The sequence below is a fragment of the Phyllostomus discolor genome, chromosome 3, assembly GCF_004126475.2.
Source record: "Phyllostomus discolor isolate MPI-MPIP mPhyDis1 chromosome 3, mPhyDis1.pri.v3, whole genome shotgun sequence".
In the NCBI taxonomy this organism is placed as follows: Eukaryota; Metazoa; Chordata; class Mammalia; order Chiroptera; family Phyllostomidae; genus Phyllostomus; species Phyllostomus discolor.
The window spans coordinates 194372943-194393016 of NC_040905.2; the positions used below are offsets into that span (position 1 = coordinate 194372943).

At 41.8% G+C, this 20074-nt stretch overlaps 1 protein-coding gene across 2 annotated transcripts in view; it reads right to left on the bottom strand.

Annotated features, from left to right (window-relative positions):
* Positions 1-3764: 3764 nt before the first annotated feature.
* Positions 3765-20074, bottom strand: part of FRRS1L (ferric chelate reductase 1 like) — a 29950-nt gene continuing 13640 nt past the window's right edge. Inside the window, exons 2-5 of one of the 2 annotated variants that reach the window (XM_028521495.2) lie at positions 19181-19265; positions 16425-16563; positions 12378-12624; positions 3765-9586 (exon numbers count right to left, since the gene is read on the bottom strand). In XM_028521495.2, the coding sequence (XP_028377296.2) occupies positions 9414-9586; positions 12378-12624; positions 16425-16563; positions 19181-19265 (644 nt within the window). In that variant the 3' untranslated portion in view covers positions 3765-9413. Of the gene's footprint in view, positions 9587-11395; positions 12006-12377; positions 12625-16424; positions 16564-19180; positions 19266-20074 lie in introns of those variants that run through there. The other variant, XM_036022017.1, reaches the window with a different exon arrangement.

Sequence of the window (20074 nt, forward strand, 5' to 3'; positions counted from 1 at the left end):
TGGCAGGGTTTTAAATAGCGATTACCATACGGCAGGCCCTGTTCTAAGTGACTCATAGAAGCTCATTCCTATTAACTCTATCCTTAGAACAGCCCCGCAAAGAGGAACACTGAAGCACAGAATTTCAGCACCTTGCCAAGGGTACACAGCTAGGAGGTGGCAAAGGAAGGATTCGAACTCCGAGTCTGGCTCCTAACATCTATTCTCTTAACTACTTTGCTAATTGGTCTAACAGGGATCCTGTGGCATATTTTTTAAAGCTCCTCGGAGGCCTGTAATGTGCAACTACCGTTGACAGCTATTGGCGTAGGAGTCAGTGTGGGAGCAATCTAGATTCCTGAAAGAGCGCTAGGTCAGAGTCTCCTATTGCCACTGTCTCTTTTTGAGAACTGATGTCAGGTCAATTAAGCCCCCAATCCCAATTTCCCCTCTGTCACAGGAGAATGATAATGACAGACGCTCTTGTCTTGGAAGAGAAAAAAGAAGGTCTGGGGCAGTGCAAGGTGCTTCTGCTCTGTTGGGGAGGGTCTAGAATCCAAGCCTACAGGCTGTATCTCAAAATCTGCATTTTTATTTAAGAAGTGGAAGGGAGGGAGGGAGGGAGGGAAAGCAAATGAGGAAGTCTTTAATGAGTAACCAACATAAAAGTACTTTGGAATCTTGCAAATTATCCCTTTTGTTTTCAGTAAGCTTTTTCTCCTTTTCAGTAAGTTTTAAAGTAAAAGAAAAAGTAATTTCTTTCCTTCTCGTTTTTGTTTTTCTAGTGGTCTATGGACTCTGACTCTATACATTTGTTTTCAGTATCCATTTTACACTGACTTGTATTCTCATTTATGTAACAACAGTGCCTCAGTTTCCCTCCCAAAAAATCCTGAGTAATTTCAAGGGGGACTCACATATACCCAGAAACATGAGTCATCACCAACCGCCCTATGTACACCCTGCTGCCCCCACAGCTCACTGAGTTCAGTGCCTGTCATAAGATTGCCAGAGCCTGTGTCATTATTCCCAGATCCTGGATACTTCCAAACTTCTAATCCTCAGGGTACCAAAGCAGAGCTGGGTTCCACTCAGAGATGAAAAGGAAGTCTTCCTTTTGTCACCCAAGTCCTAAACCAGACCACTTGTGCCCAGTGTATTGTTACCTCCTCTCATGAAGAGTTCCTTCCATGTCTCACCTGGAATCCTCTAACCACAGCATCTCAAAACCCATTGAAAGGGTCAGTGAAGGAACAAAAACTAAACCATCTCTTCTGCCCTCCTCCAACCAAAGTCTCTGCTCTCTTCCTCTAATTACAAAATGAAAGATTTCTTGTTGCATAAATGTATCTATCAATGGATGTGAATAGAAACTGACATATGCACTTGTTTGTACACTCCTGGCATCACACCAATGTCTTTGCCCCTTCGCACACTCCCAATTCTCTACAGTGGGAGTATGATCTTTCCAATGTAATCTGATCTCTTCAAAGCCTCCTTACCCTGTAGGAAGGTGTCCAAACTCTTTACTACAACATCCAAGGTCCAAGGTGAGGGTTCTGTCTTACTTCTCACCATTCCCTGCCTTGTCCTTTATCCCCCAGAATGTGGTGGCCCCCAAAGTATCCAAGGCATAATCCCTAGAACCTGAGAAGTGTGTCACCTTATGTGGTAACAGGCACTTTGCAGATAAGACTAAGATTTTGAGATGGGGAGATTAGCCTCGGTTATGCAGGTGGGGCCTAAATGTAATCACAAGTATCTATCAGAGGGTGAGCAGGAGGTTAGACAGAAGGGAAGAAATGATTTGACCACAGAGACAGACATTGGCACGGTGAAGCCATGAGCCAAAGTATAAGCACAGCTACACCAGCTGGAAGGGGCAAGGAAGGATCTGCTCCCCTGCAGTTCCCAGAGGAAAGCAGCCCCGCCAACACCGTGATTTTCACTCCGTAAGATTCGGTTCAGACTTCCGCCCTCCAGAACTGCAAGAGAATACATTTCTGTTGTTCTACGCCACGAAGTGTAGGGTAATTCATTTACAGCTGCAGTAGGAAACTAAGACAACCCTTGCCCAGTGACAGTGATTCCCAAACACATCCTTATGGTTATTCTTCTGGGGGTGCTCTTCCCTTTCTTGGGGATGCTTCTGCACACCCGTTGCCTGCTTTCCTACCCCTTCCTTCAGATGCAGCATCACTGCTACCTCCCGCTTTGCTGGCTCCCCAGGCTGGATGAGGGTGTCCCTAGTCCAGGTTTGCACCACACCTGAGCATCTTCTTACCGCAGCAGTCAGGAACAGGTATTACATGGTGTTTGTGTGTCTGATTCCCCAACTAGGCTGTGAGTCTCTTCGGGGCAGCGATCAAAAGCTGTTCTTCCTGGAGCCTTCCATAGGGATTGGCACATAAGAGTTTTCAATAAATATGTATTGAGTGAATGAAGAAACAAATGATGAAAGTGTCTTGACTTCCTGGATGCAGGTGAATTTTCCGTCCTCTCCACTTCAGCTGTCTCTTAAAGTTTTCCCCCTGGCCCTTGTACCTGGGACTGAGCCTTACGAAATTTCCAAGTCAAACATCAACCAGGGTTAGGACTGACATCTGGGCTACCTCCTGAGAATGGTGCAAAATGAATACCAGAGGGAACACCTAATACACCAAAAATGAAACAAAATATTTGTTTTGGGGGATGAGGATTAGCGCCTATGTGCAGAATGTGGTAATGCTTACGAGGCAGGAATTTATTTATTAGAAAAAGAACCCTGAAATTTACTTATAAAAAACATTGTATTTAGTTTTACATGTTTAAACTTCAGTCACCTTCAAAGGACTCTCCACTTGATGCAATACACCTATCAATATGTTTTCTTTCCACTGGCTACAACAGTCTTTTAACTCGTCAATTTTGATGTCTTTTAGTGCTTCTGCCATTTTGTTTCACCTCTTCCACATCGGCAAAAACGTTTGAGGACAGTTTTAATCTGGGGAACCAAAATGGTTGTTTGGTGTGAGATCGGGTAAATAGAGTGGGGCACTGGGGTCATGCCTTTTTTTTCCCCAGCCAAAAATTGCTGAATATTCAGTGTGGTGTGGGCAGGTGCACTTGTAAATAAGCCATTATGAAATGGGCAAATACATTGACAGAGTCTTCAAAAAATATTCACCGAAGCTGAACGCAGCCTCTCACATCACCACCAGCTGGTGCACTGGTACAGACGGGCTCCTAGAACACTCACCTAGCAGGGGAAGCCTGTACTACAAGCGGTACCCCTCCAGAAGATAACTCTATTTTTGTGGAGGGGGGGTCCTCCCCTCATAATTCTTTATCAATGTTCCTTGAGTTTCTCAACCTAGCCCTAGTAGTACCAGCAGTTCAGCTATACATCCTGCAGTCTCAGTAACTCTTTGATAATTCATAAGGCTCTACGACCAAACTCTAACTATTCTTAATGTATAATATGATTTAGTTACCAATAAGACTAATAATTGAAATTCTTCTAGCTAGCTATGCACTATTAACCAAGTAACACTTTAAATGGGATCACTATAGGCCTCCATTTACTATTTCACAAAGGTATTAAGTTGAAGCTATAAATACAGATTTATTTTGCAAATGGTTTCTCCCCAAGGATTTTTTCCTGACTACTGCGATGTAATTTTCCTCTTTGTCGAACAAGAAAGGCTGTCATCTTCTTCCAGGTCTATAACTTCAAGGAGACTTTATACTGATTAAAGGATGTAAAAGAAACAAACAGAAAACCAAAAATGCACCAGAGCAAAGCATTAAGGAATTATAAACCTCCTTTAATTACATTAACAGGATGAATTTCAAACCATGTTGACAATTTGTATTTTAAAGTTTAAATCTAGTTAATATAGTCTAACTGTGATATAATCCTCTAAGGATAAAAGTATTCGTGATGGCAAATCGACAGTACAATCATTTAGGTAGCATTTAGGAATATTGCTACAGTTACTTTACATAAATAGAAATCCTTGTCTTTATTAGTAAGGTACCACGCATCTTAGAGTAAAAATTCACATGGGACAGGCTTATAAATACACATAAATCTCAAAATCAATCACAGTTGAACATTAGGTACATAATTATTATAAAACAAATACAACCCATCAATGTCTATTTAAAGGCATCATTTTTACAAAATAGTATTTTATAGACAATCTCAAAAAAGTATATTCATATTCCTGGAGCCAGATTGTTGCAGCATATCAGCGCAGCTGTGGGAATAAGGCATGTGGAGAAGCTGCATTTACTCTTCCAGGTGGCCAGGACATTCTGTGTGATGAAATGGTACCCACTCCAGTGACCTGCGCAAATGCCACAACCCCTGCAACACCCCACAATCCGGGAGAATCGCTTACTCTCCAGAAGAATGAAATGGAACAGCTACTTGCCTAATAGCAAACATCCGGGGTGGGGGTGGGGGGGACTGAAAACATTGGTCAAATATCAGGATATTTTTAAGTGAAAAATTCCAGAGATAAATGATTCACTTAAGTTTTTCAGCCATACTTAAAATCACATTAGTATAGCCACTATTTTCATGAAAAGTAACTTATACTTAAGTCATCTATTAAATAGAAAAGCAAAGAACTTCAACCTGAAGCTAAACAACTGAATAGCTAAAGAAAGAATCTAATTAAGTACAAACCAAGTATGGGTTGCATCAACATGCTGTGTACTTTGTTCAAATACGAGTCTTAGTTTCTTAACTAACAGTATAGAAAAGCTATACTCAACAGTGATACCTTAAATGTTCTTAAGAATTCACATAATGTTGAATGGAGGAGGCAAGGCTTAATAGAAGACCTAGGAATCCTTTCTATAAACTGAGTCACAAGAAACTCCAGGGTCATTTTGCCTGTATACACACAATGTTTTATCCTTGGGCTATAAAGTTGTCAAGAGATCAGAAACAGAAACAATCTCAGCGAGGACCTTCAGATAGTCATGGCATGTATACATGTGTAAACACACCTTTAGGCATTTATGTGTAAACACACACAGACCTCATCATGTATGTACAAATATATATATATATACACACCAAGAATAAGCAAACTGTTCACTAAACATAACCAATTCTGCTTAGAGAACAAAGGCATACAATACAATTATATACAACAAAGTATACGCATCTCAGCATTTGCTCTATTTCAGTGGATCTCTAACATTTTTCCATTATGTCACACAAGGTAGATGACATTGTCACATGTGTAAAACATTCCGGTAGCAACAGCAGATTTTGATTACGATTTGTTTAGATGTCTACGGGAGAAGAACTGAAACACGGTAATCCCCACTATGAAGAGCAATGCATCAGTAAAAGTCACCCGTGACTGCCGCAGCTTAGGTAACATTACGCTGCCACTTACCCAGCCCTGACTTAACAGCCAACACTTTTGCATCAACTCCGGAAAACCCGTTAGAATGGAAGTGCCTGGGGATGCTTTTATTGTGATAACAATCAGTCAACTATACTTTATAAGCCAATTGCTCACTAATTTCAATATTTTTACAATCAACCAGCAACACGTTGCCAGCAGTGTGTACTTTACAATTGATGGTGACACATGGGTGTGTCTCTCAGCTGAGAGCCAGGGGAACCTGTGGCCCATGTTTGTGTGGCCTGCAAGCTGAGAAGGGTGTTTCCACTTTAAAAATGTGTTTTTTTAATCTAAAGAACATTTATGACATGTAAAAATCAGGTGAAGTTCCAATTTCAGTGCTGGCTAAGGCTTATGGAAACACACCCACATTCGTTGGTTTACTGAATGGTCTATGACAGAGTCGAACAGTTGGAAACAGAGACCGAAAAACCTAAAAGTTTTACCACCTGGCCCCTTTAGAAAAAGTTCGCTGACCCCCGAGGCTAGAGCTAAGAATGATACACAACCTCAGTGGTAATATCTTGTAGGCACAAAATCCTATGTGTAGAGAGTAAAGTTAACTATAGAAATAGTAGTGAAAACCACTGGGGATTTCCTCAATGACAAAAGCTAACTTAATTAAACAGGGCTCTCGCATGTTGTCTGAAATGGTGTTTACCAATTTATCTTTGAGACTACTGGGGAGCAATAAAAGCACACCGGAGTCCAAATTAGAAGACTCAGGTTTTAGGCAAGCCATTTTTAAAAACGAACCAAGACAAATACATTCTAGCCTTACCCAATCTGTGTATTAATTTAAAATAAAACTATTAAAAGCTCTAAAATGACTGGTAAAATAATCAAAAGAAAATAAAGAAAAAAAGCTGAGAGAAAGTAAAATGTACCCCTTTCCCCAAATATAACTATATAAAGTCCTTCTTTTCATTGTAAATTACTCTAGCTAATTTGAGTGTGGATAGTAGGTTCCACTTAATAAAAGTTTTCATGAATGTGCATGAAGGCATGAATGTGTAGGAAACCATATCACCTCCCTAGGCCTCAGCTGATCCTTTGTAAAATAAGTGCATCGGATTAAATGGTCTCTCAAGTCCTTCCCAGCCCTGGCAGTTTATGCCAAATGACTACCCTCAGTTTTTTCATCTGTAAAATCGGATTAATAATAGAATCTGTTTCCCACGTTTGTTGTGAGGATTAAATGTGTTAATCCACACAGAGTGCTTAGAACAGCACTATACATAGAGCTAGCATTGTTATTCTACGAAAACACAGGTGGGTCTCTCCCTGCAACAAGTACAATGTTAGAAAGTGGAACGCAAGGATAAAATAGGAGTTGATTATCTCATATTAGTTAAGAATTGAAATTGAAGTCTATGAAGTTTTAACTCCAACGTGTCTGTAAACTGATGATTCTCTGAGATGATGTTTAAATGCTGTCCTTCCTCCCAGCTCTGTGAATTCTTATTTCTGAGCCATGGTTATTACTAAGAATGTCAACTATGTTTTGCAGGGCAAAACAGCATTGTTACTAATGATCTTTCATTTATCTTTGAAAAGACAGAATTCAGTGTTTACTAAAGGGATGGTTTATGGTTTGACTGTAGGTGGAAGAGTATAAAAATGTTGGCCAGTTTGACAATGTCTATGAAATACACATCTTCTGACCCAAAGAAGCTTGCCATAGAAGTACTGTTTTGTTTATTTACTCATTCAACAACTGTTTGCCAAATACCTACCACTTAGTAGTGTGTGTGACAATGAGGAGTACCAAGAAATGACTACTTCCTGCTTTAGGGAGTTAGCAGGGAGGAGGAGCCAGCAGTTACAGTAACTGTGATAGGGAAGCCCAGTGTGCTACAGGAGCGTTTGGCAGGGACCTAAGCCTACCTGGTCCAGGGGGGTGGAGGAAGCAGTATTTAAGCTGTGGCCTGAAAGATGAGCAGGAGTTCAGCAAGCACAGGAAGTGGATGGAGAACGTTGGGGCACAGGCAACAAACAGGAGGGGGAAGAAAGCAAGTCTGAAGAGCAGAGAGCAGTTCAGTCTTGCTGGGTCAGAGCAAGTGAGGAGTGGTGACAGAAGAAGATACTGGAGGTAATCAAAGTGGCTTGCATTTTACGCTAATGGCAGTGAGATATCGTTGAAAGTTCTGAGCACAATGTGCAACACTGGTAACCATAGTAGGACCAATTCATGAAAGAAGTAGCTTGACCTGAAATGTTAAGCAGAAGAAAAATCCATTCATTTACTTCTTCCCTGCCAGCTACAGGGACTAGCTGAAGTCTCTCTTTACCTTTAAACTATGTATAGCTGAACTATAATACACATTAGAGAATGAAATATAAAAATATTTGCTCTCTTATTTACAATGTGAGTGCCTGCGTACTCAGTGTCTTCACTACTAAACCACCATCCTCAGCCACGGCCAGAGGGCTTAGTTTTGGGGCGATGGTCATCAGGTGGAACCAAGGACTTGAACCAAATGTCTCCGCTTTAAGTCCTACCCAGTTCCCTTTGCTCACCTGACGTCAGCTACCCTGTCAGCTAACCCACCTGCAATGAGGGTTATTTCTCCTACATCCCTCAGATGAGCTTGGTGGACTGTGCAATGTCGCAGAATGTCCATGTTTTTCTTCTTTCTGTTCAGTTCCAGAAGAATTCGAAAGCTCTCCCCAAAGGGGAACTTACACCTCTGACATGAATCCCAAGGATGGCGATAGAAATCACAGTCTCCAGTTTGTTTAAGCAAAAAAACCCACAAGGGTGGATCCAGCTTTAAAGCAAGGGGGGCAAGCCAAGGGGACCCCAAAACTCTGCAATGGGAATGCCTCAGCAGCAGAACCACATCCATAAGAGTCTTTTCTTCTAAACGGGCTGTTAACACAGACATTGGGAACAAAGGAACCTTTGGAGTCCTTTGAAAAAATAGGAAATACATCACATCAAAGCATTATTATAAATCATGCGGACTGCCAATCCAATTTACAAGCCTGAACAAGTCTGAATGGATCATCTAGGTGAATTCACTTTATGGGTCATTTACCATTTGCTGATTTTAAAAAATCTCATCTTTGAAAAGTTTCTACTCCAAATTCCACAATCTGCAAAATTGGTTTATTATCAAAATGCTTAAAATTTTTATTAAGATGATTTGTCTATTATATTACTATTTAATTATACTCAGTGCATGATGAGTCTGACAACAGAATTAGCTACAACCACAGATGAATACCTTCATTTATAAAACACAATGGCAGAAGAGTCCATATTCCGCTAAAAATGTCCATATTTTCTATCATTAACATAATTTTACATCTTCAGGAACACTCAATTCTATTCCTAACCTTTCCAACAGCAATAAAAAATGTTCTATTGTACCTACTCACTAACGGAGAAGAAATTTCAAAAAAACACGAACCATTTTCAAATCATTGTAAGCTCCCCCATTATCCCCATTAGCTGTGTAATTACCCAAAAGCACTTCAGCTTTATGGAAATTTGAAAGTTCTTCTGCCTAAAAGTTTAGCTGACGGTGAACTATGTCATCCAGTGAAGTTCTCTTTAGTAACACTCCAAGGGAGTCCCCTGAGCTATAGCTGGAAGAGTAAAGGTTGTTTAGAGACATGATTTCTACCCTTAGCTCTTTGTCTACCTTGCTGCGTGTCACCTGACCAAGCGGCCAAGGACACATGGCATGTGGGTCACAAGAAGGCACCCCTCCTGAGTCTCACATCCCATTCAGTAAGATGGCAATAATAATTTTCATCGAGCCAACTCACAGATGTTGGGAAATTCAAATAAGAAAACATCTGATGGTGCTTAGAAAAGTTTTAAGTTCTTCCCGAAAGTATGGGGTCATTATTAAACAATCCTCTTTGATTAGAAAAGAAGCTTGTTTTTTCTTCCAAAAAGCTGAAACCATATGAGTCTTTTTTTTAAATAACAGAAGCTAAAATTATACTGCGTATGATTTAAGAATATATATATTTTCTAATCCATTTAGCTCGTTGGCTTTGCAGCTGTGATTAAGGGGTTCCCATCAGTAAGTAGAAAGTCAGGGCAACAATGAGAAGCAAACAAAACGGAGAGGAGAAGGTCTGATAGGCAGCTGACGGCATAAAAATGTCTTCATACTTGTAAATACTGACAACACGCTCCGAAGCCGGTGGCGAGTCTATATCATGTCGGGTGATAGAGCCTTAGGAAAGAGATAAGAAGGAAGGGAGCAATCAAAAAAAAAAAAAAAAGCACAGATTTAAAATGATATATATAAACAATAGTAAAATGCAACAAAGTCTTCCGTGTTGAATATGTAAGCAGCAATTATAAAGATCTGGAATCAGGTACAAGACTGTCAGAATTCTCTATAATTGCACCTATAGTAAAGAACAGAGAAATTAGTTAAATTCATCCAAAAAGACTGGCTGTCATGAATCTACACACCCCCTACCAGAATGATGCCATTGGTCTCTCCGTGGCACCCCAGTTTTAAGCCTGCTACTTACTATTGTATGAATGCCTGCTTTTAAGGTCTCTAATGAGTTTTATTTTGTTAATACCAAAGGGAAAACTACATTACGATTTCAAAGAGCTACTAATTTTTTCCCTCAAGGATATATATTTGATACATGGATTGTCAACAACTTCTGAACTCACTGCACTCCCTTCCAGGGGAAGCCTCTCTCGAGTTGTCTGGGGGACAAAGGGGAGCCTGCCCGGGCCAGACCAGGGAGCGTGTGGTGTGCTGTGTGGTGTGCTGTGTGCTCGGCATGTGTGTGTGTGTGTCTTCGTGTCTTTCTGGCAGGGTGGGATGGGACGATACAGAAAGTAGGAGGATTAAAGTACCGAATAAATATTTGGACAGGAAAATTGTTTTTTAATGTGAGTAGAAGTGGAAAGAGGAAAAGGCTGTGTATAAAGGCAATTTGAATGAACTCCTGTTGATTACAAGTGCCTGCCCTCCTAACCCACATGAACCTCCCTATGGGTACGAGTCCTAGGAATAATCCACATGAAACTTGGGTTAGGGAAACTAAGGCAGAAGAGTTCAGGGCAAAGGTCTGTTTGGAAATAGGGCTCAGAGTGCAGGTTTTTAAAGTCCCATCTGCTAGGGAAGCCGTGCCGAACATGACATGTTGATCCCCTGTCCCAGTGTCCACGCTGGCTCCTGTTGGCACACATCACACTCCACTGGTTGGCAGGAGAATTTCCTCTCAACAGGTCCCTCTCACCTGCCCTACCTAACTGGCTCCTTGATCACCGACACAGACTGCTAGGCTTAACCAAGCAGCTCACGCTTCCCTTAAGGGAAATCTAATCCACACCCCTCTTCAAACCCTGGCCCAAAGTTCATCACCTCTGAGAGGCCTTAAGAGGATGAAAAGTTTTGATCGACAGAGAGGTGTTAGAAGGGCATTCAAGAGACAGGAAGAGCAGGAGCCTGACCACAGGGTGGGGATGTGTCTGTTTTGCTTGGAGACAGTGAGCAGAACAGAAGTCCTGAGCGATGTTATCAGGCCAGGCAGGAAGGCCTGAAATGGCGACTATTATGCCAAGTATGTAAGAAGATGACCTTCTGAAGTACAGCACTTTCCAGTTTGTAAAGCAATTTCAAATACTTGTTTTCACTTCATGCTTACAATAAGCCTATAAACTCGGTATCTTTATTATCCCCATTTTAGATATAAAGAAATTGCAGTTCAGAATTTAGATAAAGGCTCGTTACAGCTACCAAGGGGCAAAAAAAATGCACAAATCCATAGTTTTAGATGCCAAAGCACATCGTTTTAAATGAGTTCATTTCTCCAGGCTAAGATATAATTAATTTCCCAGGGCACTAAAAGATGTAACTGCAGATGCACTGTTGGTAATCTGGGAAATAAGTAAATGGGAAAGATGTCACAAGTCTGAAGGCATCCAAATGTTTTCCTAAATAGAAATAGGCAAAAAAAAAAAAAAGGTATGAAATCTTCAGACTATCAGTGGAAACAATTTGACAGAAAAAAAAAAAAGGCAGATCAGGCATTAACACACAGTTAATGAGCACACAGTAAAGAAAGATGCAGCTCCCAGGAGCCAGAAGACTCTCATTCTGGACTGCAAACAACTTATGCCCATTTTTGGTCAGGCCATGAGGCTGATCAACCCCGGGAATGCTGAAGGCACTGTGTAATTTGATGTTAGCAGCCTCTCAAAGGTCTCGTGGCATCCTTGGGTCTTTGTTGGGGAAGTGCTGGAAGAGCCTTGCCACCCACAGTAAGACCATCAAGGGACCAACATCACTGGGAAGGTTGTTAGAAATGCCGAGTCTCAGGCCTCACCCCAGACCTGCTGACTGACTTTCATTTCAACAACACAGCCAGGCAATTTCTATAGATGATAAAATTCAAGGGGTAAGGGGCTGAATTATAGGATAACGTGGTGGATTTGTGACCATCAGTTTAGTCACAACATGAGTACTATTGATACATTTGTCAATCTCTAGAGACGTCTCCAGAAGCCCTTTCCTGCTCAGTATTTTTTACACTTAGAGCATAATGGCTAAGAGTTATCACTGACTTTAGAGTCAGACACACCTAGGATGGAATATTAGTTCTCTCATTAGTTAGTGATAGAGCCTTGCGCAAGTTCCTTAATCTCGCTAAAACAAGGTACCTATACCCCTCAGGGATGTGGTGAGGAATGCATGGGAACATGGTGAGAATAAAATACAGCCCCCACCCACACCCACAAATAGCAGACAGATGACCTGTTTCTTTAAGCACTTAGCTCATCATATGTTATCTTGTATTGTTCTGGCTATGCTGTGCACAGCTTGTCCCTGTGTATGTCCCTGCGTGTGATCAGTCCACTCTAACTTCTGAAGGCAGGATCATTTCTCCTTTTTAAAAATATTATTCCAAGTGCTTATCACTCTCTTGTCCAATAAATAATGAACACGAGCACAGCGGTGCCTGGTGTTTCACCCAGATGCCAAAATGTAAGCTTACCCTGAATGGCCGGACCCCAAGCAAACAGGTAATACCAGCTCAAATGCAGGTCGACGATGGTTTCATCTCTGGGAACGTTCACAGGGCGCTTAAATCTGCAGGTGACTCGATTGTTCTCAAAAACTCCCTCTTCGTCTCTGGCCGGATTTCTCTGAATCTCCTTTGCCCACTGGCCTACATTATAGAAGTGCTGTATGCGGACCCTGCCATTGTCATCATGGACGCAGGCCATGACGTCGTCGCCACCCTAACGTGAAAAATAACAAAGAAGAACATTTTTTTGCAAACTTTTCTGCTAAAAAGAAATTTCACGCAGAAATACAGGGGGTGGCAGAAGTAACTCCTGTTTAATTGTGGTTGGTAGGGTATGTGAATGTCTTGCACAAGATGGACAGCAATTTGAACATGTCACCTAAAATGTCACATGGTATGCTTGAGTGTGATACTGTTATGTTACAGAATTACTTGCTTATAAGCCCTGGCTGGTGTAGCTCAGTGAATTGAGCGCGGGCTGGCAACCAAAGTGTCCCAGGTTCGATTCCCAGCTAGGGTACATTCCTGGGTGGCAGGCCATAACCCCCAGCAACCGCACATTGATGTTTCTCTCTCTCTCTCTCTCTCCCTCCCTCCCTTCCCCCCCTAAAAATAAATAAATAAAATCTTTAAAAAAAGAAAAAGTATAAAACTCTAAAAAAAAAAAGAATTACTTACTTATGATTTTGTAACAAAATATTTTGTAATAAAAAGGGGGCCTTATTTATGTTGGACCCTGTATATTCCATTGCCTCTGTAATTTGAATTCCCATCCCCCAAATTATTTTAAATGTCATTAAAAAGCTTTAACCAAGTGACCAAAGTTAGCATCATAACGGCTGACATCGATTGCCTCTTGTTGTGATGTTCCGAGAGCAATATATTACCAGCTACCTAATATTCCTGCCAAAAACACATAAATGAAACTAATCATGAAAAAACAATCAGGCAAATCCAAATGGAGAGTCAGTCTATAAAAGAAAAATTGTCCTATAATCATCAAAAAAGTCAGTGTCATAAAAGACCACACCAACAAGGCTTTTAAGAAACTAACCACCAAAGACACATGACAACTGATGGTGTGGTGTTCCCAGACAGAATCCCAGGTCACAATGTAAAATTCCCATAAACACCAGTATTAGGACAACCGGAAGCATTTGAAAATGGACAGTATATTGGGTAATAGCCACAGATCAGTGTTGAACTTCCTGAATTTAGTAAGTAAATTGATTTCATCTCCAAAGTTCCCAGAAAATAGCAAAAATAATAATAAGTAGAAGCAGTAGAGAGATAAAGTAGGTGTGGCAAAATGTTAACATTTGTACGAACGTTCTGGAACTAGATAGTGGCAATAGTTGTCCCTGTGAATGTAATTGAGGCCACTGACTTGTACACTTTATTTCTTTTAAATTTAACTTATTATTTTACTTGTTTATTTTTAGAGAGAGGGGAAGGGAGGGAGAAGGAGAAGGATAGGAACATTGATGTCCCAAAGAAACATCAATCGGTTGCCTCTCACACACCCATAACTGGGGACCTGGCCCACAACCCAGGCATGTGCCCTGACCAGGAATTGAACCAGTGATGCCCCACACACCAAACCAAACCAGTCAGGGATTAATTGTATACTTTAAAATGGTCAAAATGGTAGATTTTATGTTATGCACATTTTACCACAATAAAAAAGTTATTACTCGGTGACTCTAGGTAAAATATACAATACTGTACTATCCTTGCAGCTTGTCTGTAGGTTTAAAATTTTTTTCAAAACAAATAAAAAAATGTAGAAGTTATTCACCAATTCTAACAAATGCACTACTCTGTGCAAGATGTCGATAATGGGGGGTGGGGCATTTGTCTGTATGGGGGCAGAGGGTGTGTAGAAATTTTCCATACCCATTATTCAATGTTTTTTAATCCTCACATGAGGTTATACTTAGAGAGAGGAAAGGGGAGAGAGAGAGAAACATTAATATGAGAGAGAAACATTGATCAGTTGCCTCCCATTCACTCCCCAATCAGGGATCAAACCCACAAGCTAGGTATGTGCCCTGACTGGGAATCAAACCCACCACCTTTTGGTGCATGGGACAGTGCTCCAACCAACTATTCAATTTTGCTGTGAACCTAAAACTTCTCTAAACAATAAAGTCTAATATGAAAACAATGCACGGTTTCAAAAAAGTTAAAGGCTAATTAAAAGGGGTTCCATTTTGTTTTTCCAACATATCAGGTTTTAGAAAAAAATTAATCTGTGCCTCTTGAAATAATAGGAGAAGGAAAGAGGTCTGTATTGTAAAGCTCTTTAAGTAGCAAAATGTCCACACATCGTATTGGAATGCTCCTCGCTCAACCCCCCTGCTCCGAGCCCCATAATTGTAACAGCTGCGCCATGACTGCAAACACGTTCCAGGACAGGAAACAGTCAACTGCAATCCAAGCCAGCTTCTGGGCACGGCACACACCTCTGTTTCTCCCACTGACACTACACTACACTAGGAGATAGGTGATGTAGATGCATAGCTATACCACCTTACCAGTTGGACCCATTGTCTTACTGCCTGGGCTGGGAATGGATGGAGGCTCATTCTCCTGGTGATGTCTCCAAGGACAAAGCCCCTGGAGCTCTGACTACTTGGACTGCTCTCTCAGTTTCTTCTTAGCACCCACTCACAACTTCCTATCATCCATTAGCAAAGCCTACTGCATGACCTTCAAAACATATCCAAAATCTGCCCTGGCTGGTGTGGCTCCATGGATTGAATGCCAGCCTGTGAACCAAAGGGTCGCCAGTTCAATTCCCAGTCAGGGCACATGCCTGTGTTGCAGGCCAGGTCCCCAGCAGGGGGCACGTGAGAAGCAACCACACGTTGACGTTTCTCTCCCTCCCTTTTTCCTCCCTTCCTCTCTCTCTAAAAATAAATAAATAAATGAACTCTTTTAAAACACCATATCCAAAATCTGAGCATGACTCACTACCACCATTGCCGTAATCCTGGGCTGAGCTGCCCTCTTCTCACTGCCTGAGTGTCAAGCAGGCCAGGTAATGAGAAGAGGAAGGGTCCTCTAAACAGAGCAGCAGCACGTGCAAAGGTACAGAGGCCTGATAAAGTCAGGCTTCTTGAGAAGCACCCTGGCACACTGACGTGGCAAATGATGGGGCTACAGAGAAAAGAGGGAAAACCACGGCAGAGGCACAGAGAGAAGCAGAGGCAGGAGATGGACGGCTGCCTGGGTTTCTGATGCCCCAGCTCTTCATGGCCACAGTCCTTTCTGAGGTCCAGATGTGTTCCTGCCCTGGGGTACAGTGGAAGGCTGCACTATTAGACCCAGTTCTCAAGTCCCCTGTAGTGATATTATGTATCCATACCTTCGCAGGGCCTCTTGGTAGGGGGCGTGTGCATCCCTGCCCCTTCATTTTGGGCTTGGCTGTGTGACTGACTTTGGGAAGTGGATTGTTAGCAGCTGCGGCACGAGCAGAGTTTGAAATAACTTTGGATTGCTCTTGCCCTCCTGCCTCTGCCATGAAATCACAGGCCTTGGTACCTGCTGGTTCCAGAACGATTAGGAAAAAACCTGAATCCAACCCATGGACTGGAGCCCAGCTGACTCCCAGCCAATCCACACACATGTGAGTGAGGAGTAAGTGCTTCCTGTTATAAACCATGGACTTTGAGAGGCTTTTCATGCAGTGTTTCTGTGGAAACAGCTAATAAATGCAGGTACCACGAAACATCTTGTGTTCTCATAACCAACCCTTCCTTCTCTGTTTCGCTAGCTCGAATTTTTAACTTGCAACCAGAGAGCCATGCTAATATAATCATTATCCTGCTTTGATGAACATCTTTGCTTTGTGATGCTTTGCAAAAGACAATCAAATGCCAGAAATCATCTTCTCCTATTTAAAAGCGGCATGGTAGCTTAGAGAAACATAACCATACCTGTTCTCTGAACTCTAAAGTCACACAGCAAACTAGAGAGAAAGGTAAGCTTCTGGCATGATGTGTGTCTTACCATTTTCCTGTCGGAAGAGAATCCAACTGCTACCCAGCCATCTGTGTCTGCACTCAGCTCAAACTCCACATCAGCCCCTATTATCCGGTAGCTAAGGAAGTAGTCACAGGTCTCTGCATTACAGCCTGGCTTGCCATATCTGTAGGAAACACCAAAAGAGACATTACTCAAGAGGGTAAAGGGGGTCAAATATATGGTGATGGAAGGAGACTGTACCTTGAGTGGTGAGCACACAATAGAATACACAAATGATGTGTTAGAGAATTGTGCACCTAAGGCTTATATAATGTCATCAATCAGTGTTACCCAATACACTTAATAAATAAAACATACATCACTCCTTCATCTTCTTATTCAAAATACATTAAGAGAACATCTATGTATCAGGCAGGATGCTAAGCGACATTATTGAATACATTGGATCTTTGCCCCCTGGGATCCCAGAAACCGTTTCACTCAGTTAGGAGGGACCTCGGTGATGATCTGCTCCACTTTATCTACACATAAACAGGGGTCCAGAGATGGGAAGGGGCTTTCCTGAGGTTGTGCAGTGAGTCAGTGGCTGCAGCAGGACTTGAACCTGCGCCTCCAACCCCCCAGCCAGTGTTCTAGTGTACTATATTAGTGTCTCTCAAATACTAATTATTACTGAATTATTTCTGAATCCATTTTAGAGGGGAAGATGCTCCGAATGAATCATTTACATTATTTTTGTTCATTAAATGTATACCAATTCCTTTTACTTTAAAATTTGCAATTGGGCTAACACCAAGTTGTGAATTAAGTATACTATGTGTAAACTAAACTACAAAAGCAGGGACATTTAAACTTGCATCATTCATGCGATGGATGACGCAGTTTTACTTAAAGTAAAATTCTGCTTTCAAGCATGCGGTACGCCTAACTCTACCATGCAGGGTCTTCTGACTGAGCATGTTCTTACTATTCAACACGATTCACTCTCCTCCACTTGCACCTGAACTGCTGCAAAACCCTTGGATGTCCAATGCACCAAAGGAACACCTCATCCCATATTCACCAAGTGTGGACGCCTCATCTGTGTATAAAATTTGCCTATTTGCTCTACTTGTACCAATACAACTACAGCTTCAGACACTAAAGCATGCAGCAGTGTAAGGGGATTATCCACATCCTCAGATTATGAATGCATTAATCTTTTAAAGAAGCATCAATGAAAGGAAAACACAAATTTAACTTACTTATTTTAAGTTTATCTGAACAGTTTTTAAATTAAAAAAAAGTTTTTTTTATCACACTTGCCATTCCACATTCTATCAGTCTTAAGCACACAGCACAGAAGTTACACATTTCTGTAATTTCCAAAGTGATCTCCCTGGTAAGTCTAGCGCCCACCTGACACCACACACACTTATTATTGAACAACATCACTGACTACATCCCCTGTGCTGTACTTTACATCCCCGTGACTGTTTTGTAACTATCCATTTACACTTCTTAAGCCCTCCCCCTTTTTCACCCACCCCCCTCCCATCTGGCAGTCATCAGTCTGTTCTTGCATCTGTGAGGCTGTTACTGTTTTGAAAACACAAGTTTACATTTTCTCACGAAGAACTTGTGGATCCTTTAAGAACTGACAAGCCTAGTTTGAGGAACACTGCTCTACCCCATTTTCAGAAGAACAGAACATTGTCGCAATGGGCGGGACCATCTGAACTTGGATGGGAAGCGTCTGAAGGATCAAGACGAATCTGCTACGTGTTGGTCGAGGAGGGAGGCAAGGACCAGGCCACGCAGCTGCCGGGTACTCTGAGCAGCCAGGATGAGACGTAAGTTCCAGAAAACATGGAACTGGGGTGAAAAAGGTTACAAAAAGTTGAGGGAAAAACGAATGAGACAGGAAGCAGGTCACTCTGAAGCCAGCAGGGTACTAAAAATTCCTTCACTTTTCAAAAATATCCCCCAATCACCAGAATTACATATTACTGGCCATCTTCCTTAATATTCGTATTATTGGATTTTTAAAAAATTCCTTAGAAACGTCCTAGTGATCCAAAGAAAGCTTAAACCCCCTATAATTCAGTTTCTCTCCTTAAGCCCTGAACCAAAAAAATAAATAAATAAAAATCAAAACTTCAGAGCAACGGTCAACAAAATCTTTGCTTATGGACAATTTGTTTCAGGAAAAAAAGAATTCAAACAGAGGGAGGCTTTTCTAACAGCACAGAGCTAACGGAGTGGGAGGCCCACGGTCTGCACCACCGTTCTCCAGCTCCAGCCCATCATGTCCAGATGGAACACTACTAATAATCATGTAAGGACTCACTGCACCCGAGATAACATGGTGGCCACACTAATCAGTGCTTAATGACTAGTTAGCATCATACAGAGATCAGTGAGTCATGACTGTTTGAAAAGGAATTGGGTATCAGACATGCCCATCATTGCCTGTCCCATCCACACTCCCTCATAATGAGCATGGACCTATTCTGTGTCACGTGATTCGCCTTCATACAGCCAATTGGTCTGAAGTAGACACCTGTGCCAGTGGCAGTGAAGTGAAAAATGAAGAATGTTCCCGTGTCAAGCTGCGTGTGAGAGCTTAAGGCCTTTAAGACCAAAAACCGAGGAGGCCATCGGAAACAGGCCACATGCAGTCGCAGTTAGGGAGGGGTACAGGCCCTGGGTTAGAATGGACGGCTTGCCATTTCGATGCTACCCTGAGAAGTAAATCAATATCTTAGTCTTAAAGTCTTCCAACTCACAGATCTACCAACCTAAAGCATCCCTTCGTTTTTCCGCAGTCCTCCACTTTGATTTTGGCAAACGGGTCCACAGGAGGAGCAGTCGGGAAGGGGTAACCTGTGAGAGTAAAGGGCAATAGTGAGAGCACAGAATGCTTAGCAAGTCCAGTAACGACTTTTCCGAGGAGAATTTTTAAAAATGCATTACCATTTTCTAACACTCATCTAGATGTGTGCCAGGTCTCAGAAAAGGGCGCCACGTTAGCCTAATTACCCTCTCCATGAATAGAGAGTGTGGGGTACACATCTTTGAACAGAGCCTTACGTGTTAACTGAGAATAAGTGGCACCTTCCTTCTTTGACAGGCGAGGAGCCTGAAGCACTGAGGGGAGGCATGATTTCATATACGTACCAGCTCCCCACTGTGCGTTGGGAGTTTAAAAATCACTGCTTTACAGGTTCAATTCCCAGCCAGGGCACATGCTTGGGTTGCAGGCCACGGCCCTCAGCAACCAAACATTGATGTTTCTCTCTCTTTCCCCCTCCCTTCCCTCTCTAAAAATAAATAAATAAAATCTTTTAAAAAATCACTGCTGTAGCACAACACACACTGTAAGAGCAAAAAATTAACCATGATCCATGTATATATTCAACAGTAGAGGTTTTCCATTTATATATGTGATAACAGAATATTTCCATTACTGTGAGCTTCCTTTTTTTGAGTTTCATGAGAACTTTAATAGCACAAAATGTGTACCGCTACAAGGTAGACAGGAATTGTAAACTGTATGTAATGACACAAAACGCTAGCTAGAGAGATGAAGAATGCACAGTCACTTTGGCTCAGGGAATTCCAATAACTCCAACAACTGGTTCACTTCAAAGTCCCTCTTCCTGGCCAGGTCTCCTATTTCCCTTTTTTGGAAC